Raw genomic sequence first — 12,452 nt, forward strand, 5'->3', positions numbered from 1 at the left:
GGGATTTCTTGGTTTCTAACTCATCAAACTCATCAAATACACAATCCAACAACTCCACAACGCTCTGGTGGACAAGTTGTGAGCTGCACATTCACCACGCTATGAGATAATTATGTAACATTACGACACATGAAGCAAATACACTAGGGCTGTGCCAAAAAAATCGATTCACATAAGAATCGCAATTCTCATTTAATACGATTCAGAATCGATATAAAATGTCCCAAAATCGATTAAAAAAAATAAAAAAAATGAAACAAATCTGCTGCTGTCGGCCTCCGTTTCCTTAGAATTTAAAAGGCAGCATGTTTAACTGCACTGTTTTTTTTAATAAAGAGGCACTTTTAATTTTGTTAGTTAAGCAATATGTGATATTACTTTAATGCAACAGTTTCAAAAATTCCATCTAAGCATGGATAAATGTTTAAAACTCAATAAATGTAAAAAAGACACTTTAGTCGTTCTGTCTTGCAAAGCAGACTGGAGTAGATCATGAGGATCCTTTCACACCGACAGACTGAAGCAGGAATCATTAGGAATCAAATCGTTTTGAATCGAAAATCCATTTTAAATCGATTCATCGTAGCCCCAAAACTCGTGAGATAGTAAAAGATTCCCACCCCTAAAATACACAGAACTACTACTCTTGAGTAAACGGGAGTAGCTGCACTCTCTGCACTCACCGCGCATCTCAAAACAACATGCACCGATAATTAAAGGTGATGAACCTGCTGCTATGACTAAAGGGGTTTAGTTATGGTGAGAGGAGGATCTGACTAAATGTTGAACTGTCCCTTTAAAGTTAATTAATACATTGTTTGATTCAGTTCAAGATTGTCCACCGGGCTCACATGTCTAAGACTAAGCTGTTTAGCTTCTACCCTAGCTTAAGTCCAATCTGTGACAAATGCAAAGCCAACGACGGTACCCTCTTCCACATGTATTGGATGTGCCCCAAATTACAGATATTCTGGAGCAATGTTTTTAATACGTTATCTAAAATATTGGGCAAGAACTTTGCCCCTAGCCCCACTCTAGCTTTATTTGGCATTGCCACTGGTGGCAACCCACAATTGACACTTAGCGAGCAACATATGGTCGGTTTTGCCCTGCTTCTGGCCAGGCGCGCAATTCTGCTTAGATGGAGGGATGCTGCCTCGCCCACGCTGAGCCAATGGCTTCAAGACATAATGACCTGTCTCAAGTTGGAGATGCTGCGCTTCTCTATCGGCGGCTCAGAGAAAAAGTTCTATAAAACATGGGATCCTTTTTTATTATATTTTCATAATACCCAAACAACATGACGGTGCTCAGATTTGGCCCTTGACATAAGCATTCGCAGCCTGACCCCGTGAGGGGGATACACCATAAACTAATGTTTTGAACTGTGCCTTAAAAATGCTCTCAGTACTGTAAAGGGAGGGGGGTTGTTACGTGCAGGATTGTTAATTGTACTTGTTAAACCCTGCACTTATTGTTTGTTGAAATAAGGATCTACTGTCTACTTTGTGATCAACATGAACCTATGTCTGAAAAATCCAAATAAAAATATTTGAAATTAAAGTTAATTAATAATCTAAAAAGATGTTGATATATTGAGCTGGGATCAAACACCAGCTGAGCCACGTGACCCTGACTGCACAGGGACCAGTGGATTTCAAAATAAAGGCTGTGAAGAGGTCACATGGCGCCCTCTGCTGGTCGCCGTGGGTGTAAATGTCTCATAGAGAATGAATGGGAGAAGGTCAAAAAACAAACAAATCATTGGACTTTTTGTACTGCCTAGCTGCCTACTGTCTATTTAAACTTTAAACAGTAGACACAAGTCTTGTGTATTGGTGTATTAATCCACATTTCAATAGGTATTAAAGTTTTTGCTGGTTGCCGTGGGCGACTGCAGGCGGACGCTCAGACTCACGTAGTGTCCCATGGTGGTGGCGAAGGTGTCGGCGATCCACGACATCTCCCGCTCCCCGGTGCTCATGTCCGGAGCTGGAACGTCGATACCTGGTCCTGAACAAAACCACAAGACAGCAGGTTACTACTACTACTACTACTACTACTACTGCTGCTACTACTACTGCTGCTATATTAGACCACAGACACCGAGAGACTCTGTACAGCAGCGGCTCTCAAACCTTTTTACATCAAGGACCTTAAAGGGATAGTAGCATTTTTTTTAAAGTGGGGTTGTATGATCTACAAATAGCCCCTAAGTACTTTAATTGCAGTAGAAGACTCTCTGCACTCCTCCCGTTAGCAACGCCAGCCCATAATAGCCCTGCCCAGAGATTTACAACATACAGTGTTGTGAACAGACCCAAAGAAACGGCCTATTTTCACGGCCTAAAAGAGGTTTTACGTGAAAAAAAATACACAGTTCCATTGTTCGCTATAATATAATTTTTTCCAGCCCTTCAAAGTGCAGGAAAAACACAGTTTTTATTTGGACCTAACCAACTCACGTATCCCTCCGCCCAGGGTTAGCGCCCGCCGATCAGCAGTTGGTTAGGTCCAAATAAAAACTGTGTTTTTCCTGCACTTTGAAGGGCTGGAAAAAATTATATTATAGCGAACAATGGAACTGTGTATTTTTTTTCAGGTAAAACCTCTTTTAGGCCGTGAAAATAGGCCGTTTCTTTGGGTCCGTTCACAACACTGTATGTTGTAAATCTCTGGGCAGGGCTATTATGGGCTGGCGTTGCTAACGGGAGGAGTGCAGAGAGTCTTCTACTGCAATTAAAGTACTTAGGGGCTATTTGGAGATCATACAACCCCACTTTAAAAAAATGCTACTATCCCTTTAAATTGACACAAATTAGACCACGGAACCATTGGACCAAATTTAGAAAAAAACACCAGAAATACACAAATATTTGTTCTGACACTGAATAATGTTACTTTCTTAGTCAATGTACGTTCAAATTAGGGCCAATGGCGTGAATTTTGGGGAAATTTTTTAGTGAAATTTCTCAAAAAGAAAGGTTAAAAATTTCATTTCAAAACAAATGGTAAAAATTCTAAAAAAAAAAGTTTAAAAAATTTCAAATAAAAAATGAAATTCATCAAAAAAAGCTTTAAAAAACTCAAACGGGTAAAATTTTCTAGAGTAAAAATTCTTGAAAAAAAGTAACACAATTTCTCCAAAAAAAGAGAAAAAGTTTAAAAATGTCGAGAAAAAAAAGTGATGAAATTTCAAGAAAAAAGTGGTAAAGTTTTGAGGAAACGTTGGGGACCCCCTTAAACCCTCTCAAGGAACCCTAGGGGTGTAGATCTCAGTCTATACTCAGATATAGATTCAGTTAAAGGGATAGTTCAACATTTAGTCAAATTGGCCCATTGCCATAATAATCCCTATAGTCACAGCAGTAGGTTTGTTACCTTTAATTGTCGGTGCAAGCTGTTTTTAGAACGGCGGAGCAGAGCCGCTATGAGATAATAACACAACGTTACCAGACAGAGTTGTTTTAGAGGGAAATTCATTCAAAACCTGCTGATGCACGTTGCCTTCAGGGACAGTTTTTCATCAAGCAGTCTCTGTATTTCCCTCTGTTGAACTAATGTTGAACTATCCCTTTAATAATCAACTGTATGAAACATGTAGAAGAATCTCGGAGCTCCGTCTCACCGATGAAGCCTTTCTTGGCGAGCTCGATGGTGAACCTCCTGGTGATCTTCTCCAGCTCTGTGTCCTGAAATTAAACAAAACTTCAGTTCAGTTCAGTTCAGTTTCAACGGCGTTAAACCTGAAACACCGGCTCTGCTCCTGTACAGGTGTGGCCAGGTGTGTGTCCTGTTGTTGCTGTTATTACAAAGCTCCTTTAACCCAATAAAACCCTCAGGATGTTTAATCAGCGTGAGAACAAGTTAATTAGTCCAAGTTCTTTATTTTCTCCAATACGTTGCTGCGAGGTATTATTTTATAAACGACTGCCACAGCCCTAAAGGAAGCACAGACAGTAGCTAATTATTTAACCACTTTAACACTGAAACTACGTGTCATCGTCTTCACCAACCAGGGTTTAGACGTCAGTGGTGCGACTCTGACGATCAATCATCTAATGGAAACAAGGCGAACCTGTCCTGACTCCTACACTGTTTAAAAAGGTCACACTTTAACCTTTACAACGACAACAACAACAGTAACAACACACAACTCTCTGAGCAGCATGCAGGGTTCTTACGGATCCTTAAAGTCTTAAAAGGCATTGAATTCATTAATCTAAAAACAAGGCCTTAATTGGCATTAAAATGTCTTAAATCAATGTTTCAAACGTCTTAAAAATGTTAACACTTGGTAAGTGGTATTTTATGACTGTAATTAGTCTCAAATCTCAAAATAATTGGTAACATTCTGACATAGAGAAGTTAGTGGCGGCCGTCAACACTAAATCTCTCACCGCCTCCAGCTCCAGAGTCAGTTTTTTTTTTTCGGGACTTTTTATGCATTTATTTTGAAAGGACAGCTGCGGAAAACTCGTGCGAGTTTGTAGTTTTCACCAAAGGCCGTACTTTTAACCCTTTAACAGGCATTGTAACCGCGCGGTTGAGCTATATTCGTGGTCGAATTGCCATTATAAAACCTTGTCAAAACCATTCTTTGGTCATTTGCCCTCATTCCCCTCCTTGACTAGAGTGTGTAATGCCAGTTACATCCAGTGGGTGGCAATGTAGTAAAAAGACAGCCTTGTCAGAAAGTGCCGTAAAAACCGGAAGTTGATCAGTGACCGCGGCAACCAAAAGTTTTGTCCTCCCGTGAGAAGGAAAGTTGAGGTAAGAAAAAAATCTTATCGTATTTCATGTTCCTAACACCCTAATGATTATATTTTTGTTGAATGGCAGAAACCTGACCATTAAATTAATCTTTGTGGTCTCCTTCAAAAAGTGTGTGACCGCTCGGTTGAGTTGCCCGTTTAGGGTAAATTGAAGCTAATGCTAACCCAATGGAACTGTGTATTTTTTTTCCCACGTAAAACCTCTTTTAGGCCGTGAAAATAGGCCGTTTCTTTGGGTCCGTTCACAACACTATATGTTGTAAATCTCTGGGCAGGGCTATTATGGGCTGGCGTTGCTAACGGGAGGAGTGCAGAGAGTCTTCTACTGCAATTAAAGTACTTAGGGGCTATTTGTAGATCATACAACCACACTTTTAAAAAATGCTACTATCCCTTTAATATAAACGTATTTCATAGAGGCTACTGCAATAATACACAAAAATATGCATTCAGACCTCAACAAATAACTTAAAATGTCTAAATTTTAACCGTTTAAGACGAGGGCCGCCATGTTTTGATGTTGTTGTGACGTCAAGTCGGAAAGTCGGAGCTCTGATATGATACCCGAGTTTCCCACCTGTACTATTGTACATGAACCAAATAGCATCTCTTGTGGACTGGTGCAATACAAACAATCTGGAACTGAATGCTTTGAAAACTAAGGAAGTGGTTATAGATTTCCGCAGACACAAAGAAGACCACCTACCTCTGGCCATCAACAACATAGAAGTGCAGAGAGTGGACACTGGACAGTTATAGATTCCTGGGAATTAACATACAGGGTTCCTACATATTTGAAATTTCCAAATTCCATACTTTTTCCAGACCATAATTTCCAGACTTCTCGGTAAAAAAATTCAAATAATTTGTGATATTTGAGTAAATAGTTGTGCATTATATAATAAAAGTCATGCAATTAATCATTTGTTTTCATTATTCTGAATGTGTATGCCATTATGTAACCAAATAATTAATAATAAATTGTAGCTATAGGTACAATAGCGCATACAAAAATAATTAACCCAGATAACTTCAGATAAAACCAAACCCAGATAAGTATTAAGATAAATATATTTCCATACAATAATTTCCATTTTCCATACTTTTCCAGACCTGGGAATGTATCAAATCAAATTCCATACTTTTCCATACTTTCCATACTTGCGTAGGAACCCTGAACATATCATCTTCCTTGAAGTGGAAGGACAACACCAGCACCGTTTTAAAGAAAGCACACCAGAGACTGTTCTTTTTAAAACAACTGAAAAAGTGTGGTGTGTCCAGCAAAGGATTGCTCCAGTTTTACAGGGCAGCTGTTGAGAGCGTTCTCACGTTTGGTATCACTGTGTTTGGTTTGGGAATGTGTCTGCGGAGGAAAAGAGGCAGCTAAACAAGGTGGTACGCACGCACTGCATCCATAAAATCATTGGATGTGAGGTTCCATCCACATCTGAGATCTATGAGGCCAGACTGCAGAAGAAAGGCGTTAAGATTGGTATTGTTTTAATGTGCCATATTTATATTTATCTATTGATTTACTGATTATCTATTTATTACTTGTGCACTTTACTCTGTTTTTATCATGTAGTTGTACTGGGTGTATGTTGTGTTTTTATGTCAGTGTGTGAAGCCCACTGAAACAAATCCCAATCAACAATGTTGTTGACATGGCAAAAAAGTATTGAAACTTGAAACTTGAAACTTGAAACTAATTTCCGAGTTCGACGCCGTTCAATTCATTTTTTACAACTCGGAGCTCGTTTTTTTCCCGACTTCCGAGTTGTCTTGAACGCAGCAAAAGTGTCAGGAGCAGCTGTTTGTGATGTCATTAACGAGTCAGAGGCGTCAGGAACCGGTTTGACTCCAGTTTCTGCCCGTTCACACTGAACCGGGGTCAGAGGTCAGAGGTCAGAGGTCAGAGGTCAGAGGTCAGAGGTCACCGGGCCTCAGAGCTGCACGTGTGAGAAAGAACGACGAGTTCAACAGCAGAGAGAGAGAGAAAGAGAGAGAGCGAAGGTCAAGAAAACATGTGAGTGTGTGTGTGTGTGTGTGTGTGTGTGTGTGTGTGTGTGTGTGTGTGTGTGTGAGAGAGAGAGAATCCCAGTGTCTCTCTGCCAGTTGACGACTCAGCGTTTCCTGCCGGCACCGATGCCCTGAACAGCAGATTGTGTGATTGTGTGTGTGTGTGTGTGTGTGTGTGTGTGTGTGTGGTGGGGGTCAACAGTGTTATCAGCAGTGAAAGGAACACACACTGTCGGTTCACGAGTGTGTGTGTGTGTGTGTGTGACACGTGTGTGTGTGCGACTCAGACTGGACGAGGCCGAGGCAGCGGCCGGTGATGAAACACAGAGAGAGAAGCAGCAGCACCATGACATCATCATGACATCATGACAGAGGTGAGGTCATGACCTGCAGCTTTGACTGTTTAGTTTAGTTTAGTTTATTCAGTTATAGGGATGTGCACGGTTACCCAAGTACCCGAGTAGGTAGTCTGCTATCCGGTTATTAATTTATTACACGGTTAATAGTCTAGATGGATTTCAGAAAAAAGGCCTTCTATAAGAGGTAAGGAGCATTTCTGGGTACAAGTCGGGAACCGGCCTACTTTACATATTTCAAGGGTGCTGAGTCCAAAAAAAACGGTACCCAAGAGAAATTTTGAGTTTTTGACCTTCTAATTTGCATATCAAAATGGCCACCAAAGCCCATCTTGCTCAGTCATTGGACCATTTCCCCCTAGTTTTTTTTGTAAGTAGGCAATCAAGATGAGGAAATTAAAGGACAATTCCAGTCGAATTCAACTCAGGGGTGTATTTTCATATCATTTTAGGTCTAAAAGAATGAATCTGAAGATTTTCAGTTTAATGTCTCCTGTTTTGCGGTAGTTGTGTCTGTCCGTGCATCGCCACGGCAGCAATGAATGGGAGTGGATGTAAGTTCTGCTGTTTAGGCTGTTTCCATCCCTCAAAGCCACAGACAGCGTCAGATGGAGACTCAAACATGCACCCAGAAGTTTATTTACTTCAAGCAAGCCGACATGTTTGTAAAACTAGATCTAATTCAAAGTCTCCCGGAGTCTCGCGCGAGCCCGAAGTTGCAGTGCTGGTGTATTCAGGCGCAGTCGGAGCTACCGTTTGTGTCATAAACACAGGAATATCAACTCTTTACTTGCTTGAAGTGTACATTTTTTTCCACAGACAGCGTCAGGTGGCTACTCAAAGATGCGCCGAGAAGTTTTTTTTACTTGAAGCAAGTAAAGAGTTGATATTCCTGTGTTTATGACACAACGGTAGCTTTTCCCACTGCTCCTGAACACACCGAGCGTCAACTTGGGTCTCGCGCGAGACTCCGCCAGACTTTGAATTAGATCTAGTTTTACAAACATGTCGGCTTGCTTGAAGTAAATAAACTTCTAGGTGCATGTTTGAGTCTCCATCTGACGCTGTCTGTGGAAAAAAATTGCGGCTTTGAGGGATGGAAACAGCCTAAACAGCGGAACTTACATCCACTCCCATTCATTGCTGCCGTGGCGATGCGGGGACAGACACAACTACCGCAAAACAGGAGACATTAAACTGAAAACCTTCAGATTCCTTCTTTTAGACCTAAAATGATATGAAAATACACCCCCGAGTTGAATTCGCCTGGAATTGTCCTTTAAGTTTCTAGATCGATAGCCAACGGTCAGAGCAAGGATATAGTGGAGGCTCACTGCTTTTTTTATGCATATACATGCAAATGTATAACTTCTAAGGTGGAATTAAGCATTTATGTGTCATTTTTAAAGTGGATATAAATATTCAATAAATGTTACTCTGAAATTTTCCCTGTTGATATGACATATGTATACATATGACATGTATACATAAAAAAAGCAGTGAGCCTCCACTATATCCTTGCTCTGACCCTAGACCATAGACCTAGAAACTTAATTTCCTCATCTTTGATTGCCTACTTACAAAAAAACTTGGGGAAAATGGTCCAACGACTGAGCAAGATAGGCAATTTGGTGGCCATTTTGATATGCAAATTAGAAGGTCAAAAACTCACAATTTTGCTTGGGTACCAGTTTTTTTGGATTCAGCACCCTTGAAATATGTAAAGTAGGCCGGTTCCCGACTTGTACCCATAAATGCTCCTTACTTTCACTTTTTGGGTACATCCCGTCTAGTCTATAACCTCGGATTAAAAAAACGGCACGTTAGAGCAACAGTCTAGTGTCGGATCAAACTACATCATCATATCATGGTTCAGCTTTTTGTAGCGTTAAACAGTTCCGGATCAAGCAGCAACATGATTTTCTGCTGTGTAAAAGCGTTGGTGGTTCCCTCGGAGACGACAGGTGTCATCAAGTCTGTTAGAAAATCTGCGGCACACAGAGAGGACTGCCCCTTTATGCCGTTCTCTCTCCTCATTGGATAAAGGTTGTAGGATACAAGGAAAGTTTTCTCCTGGGCTCAGAGCAGAGCAGAGTGACTGACAGACCCGTGTTTCAGACCAAACACTCTATAGAAGTGATTGCTGTCGGAAGATAGAACTATTTAAGACTTATATTAACACAAAAATATCACTTACTTCTGCTTTAAGTTCCACTAAATCATGACATTTAAAGGGATAGTTCAACATTTTGGCAAATTGGCCCATTGCCATAATCGCTATAGTCATAGCAGTAGGTTCATTACCTTTAATTGTAGGTGTAAGCTATTTTCAGAACGGCGGAGCGCAGCAGCTGGCTGCTCAGAGCTATGCTATGGAGGCTAAGGGAATTTCTTGGTTTCCCTCATTAAACTCATCAAATACAAAATCCCAAAACTCCACAGCGCTTTTGTAGACAAGTTGTGAGCTGCACAACCACCACGCTATGAGATAATGACGGAACGATACGAAACGGAGCCGTTTTCGAGGTAAATACAGGGTAAATACGGAGACTGCTTGCTGAAAAACTGTCCCTGAACGCAACGCGCATCAGCGGTTTTGTATGAATTTCCCTCTAAAACAACTCTGTGTGGTAACGTTGTGTTATTATCTCATAGCGTGGTGAATGTGCAGCTCACAACTTGTCCACCAGAGCGTTGTGGAGTTGTTGGATTGTGTATTTGATGAGTTTGATGAGGGAAACCAAGAAATCCCATAATAAGCCTCCGTAGCGTAGCTCTGAGCAGCTCACGGCTCTGCTCCACCGTTCTAAAAACAGCTTGCACCGACAATTAACGGTAACGAACCTACTGCTATGACTATAGCAATTATGGCAATGGGCCAATTTGCCAAAATGTTGAACTATCCCTTTAAGGGTTTTTAAACTGACATTGTTGGTTCTGTAAAATTTGATTGATTTATATTTCTTGTAGCTCTCTTCTGCTACTTAAAATGTTTCCTCCATGTTGTTATTTCTTTGTTGTTGTGTTCTCTGTGTGTGTTCAGTGAGTCAGACGTGGTGCGTTTGAGGAGCCTTGTGGCTGTGGGAGAACAGAGCGTCTGTCAGAGTGGTGGTGTGAGAACTCACTGAGTAATTCTTTGGGTTGATCTTCACTCCGGCTTTGGCTCCACCAAACGGCACATCTGGAACAGACCCACTGGCATTACACACCACAACCACAGCAGCTGCACCCTGTGTGTGTGTGTGTGTGTGTGTGTGTACTCACCAACAACTGCACACTTGTAGGTCATCAGAGAGGCCAGAGCTTTCACCTCGTCCACCGACACGTCTGTGCTGTAGCGGATTCCTGAAACACACACAACAACGACGACAACTCTGAGTACGGTTTCTAGTCCAGGGCCCTCATTTATCAACCGTGCGTACGAACAGATCTGTGCGTAATGAGTGCGTAAGAACATTCCCACGCAAAGTATGGAATTTATCAACTTGTACTTGTGCTTATAGTCTACTTGCCAGCCCATAGGGCCCCATTGTGAACCCGGAAATGTTGAGTACCCCAAAGTGTTATGTTAGAAATATATAGTATGGGTCCCCAGTATTCAGAAACTGCCGGATGCTAACTTATATATATTGGGCAATTAGCACAATTGACATAATTAGCATAAATTAGCATATTTTGCCTATATGGGCAATATTTCAACAAAATTGACTTGGCTGATCTGGGCAATATTGGAGTGGTTTTAGGGGTTATTGATGATGCTGAATCCATTTCTGACATTTTCAAAATTCAAAATGGCTGTCTAAACCGGAAGTGACCAGATTTTAACCGCCAGTGGGCCAATTTTGATCGATTTCAATCTGGTCACTTCCGGTTTAGACAGCCATTTTGAATTTTGAAAATGTCAGAAATGGATTCAGCATCATCAATAACCCCTAAAACCACTCCAATATTGCCCAGATCAGCCAAGTCAATTTTGTTGAAATATTGCCCATATAGGCAAAATATGCTAATTTATGCTAATTATGTCAATTGTGCTAATTGCCCAATATATATAAATTAGCATCCGGCAGTTTCTGAATACTGGGGACCCATACTATATATTTCTAACATAAAACTTTGGGGTACTCAACATTTCCGGGTTCACAATGGGGCCGGTAGACTATTAGGAACGTGCGTAAATTTAAGCACAACTCTGACCATGCTGAGCGTACACACAAAATCCAGTGGTAGAACAGTGAAACTACAAATAGAACCCAGTGGAGGAGTCACAGTGTTCAGCAATCTCAAACTTCACACATGTTCCCTGTTTCCTAATTTAAAAAAATTCTCAATTAGTAATTTAGCAGACATTTTGAATGGTTGGTGTGACAAGCTATAAAAGTACTCAGGTAGATTTGTGTCGTTATTATTCAATCAAAAAAAAAAAGGTTGCTTCAATCAAAAAATATATTTTCAATAAAAAAAAAACTTTTTTTCTTTGATTGAAAAAGGTTTTTTTTGATTGAAGTGAAGGTTTTTTTAATTGAAAATATATATTTTTTATTGCAGAATAAAGACACAAATCTACCTTCATATAAAAGACAGCTTTTTTATTTCTCAGTGATCTTTCCTCTGACCCAACAGAATTAACAGCAGTTGTTACTTTCTCCTACGCAGCATTTTTTCTTTTGTTGGTCACACCTGCAGCATTTAGTGTCCAAACAGTATTTTTTAGTTTGATTCAACTTCTCCCACAAGTACCTCAATCTCGGTATCAGAGAAACTCGTCTTCTCCGCCCTCTTTGCCATGATATTGGTGTGGGGGGAAAAAAATCCATTCACGCATTATTAAAGGGATTGTTGCTACCATATATAGTCAATTGGGGGCGTTTCTGAATGCAAATGACCCTAACCATGGTAGTTAGGAACAGGTGGGATTTATCATCACTGATTACTTACTAGTGTGCGTACGACCGGTGTCCGCACGTTTGATAAATACGGATTTTTTTGTACTTGCACACATTCTAAATTTCATTCCTACGACAGAATTTAGAACCTTTTCTACGCACTGTTGATAAATGAGGGCCCAGACCTCCACATCCAGACCTAGGAAACCATTCAATCTTATCATAATCTTTTAAATTATATAGTTTTAAACAAATTCATATACATTTTTATGAAACTGCGTTTATATATATGATGCTATATTGAGGTGAAACTAGGGATGTCACGATTATAGATTTTCTTGGTCCGATTATTCGTCAGAGAAATAATCACGGTGTTACGATTATCACGATTATTATGCATGAATACATTTCAC

General features: G+C 40.4%; 1 protein-coding gene across 1 annotated transcript in view; it reads right to left on the minus strand.

Annotated features, from left to right (window-relative positions):
• Positions 1–12,452, minus strand: part of LOC146972959 (glutamate dehydrogenase, mitochondrial-like) — a 37,685-nt gene that overhangs the window by 15,724 nt on the left and 9,509 nt on the right. The window contains exons 2-5 of the mRNA XM_085799173.1: positions 10,418–10,498; positions 10,279–10,334; positions 3,629–3,692; positions 1,919–2,013 (exon numbers count right to left, since the gene is read on the minus strand). Of these exons, the coding sequence (XP_085655299.1) occupies positions 1,919–2,013; positions 3,629–3,692; positions 10,279–10,334; positions 10,418–10,498 (296 nt within the window). The remainder of the gene's footprint in view (positions 1–1,918; positions 2,014–3,628; positions 3,693–10,278; positions 10,335–10,417; positions 10,499–12,452) is intronic.

The sequence above is a fragment of the Trachurus japonicus genome, chromosome 15, assembly GCF_045865225.1.
Source record: "Trachurus japonicus isolate A0001 chromosome 15, Traja_1.0".
NCBI classification, from domain to species: domain Eukaryota; kingdom Metazoa; phylum Chordata; class Actinopteri; order Carangiformes; family Carangidae; genus Trachurus; species Trachurus japonicus.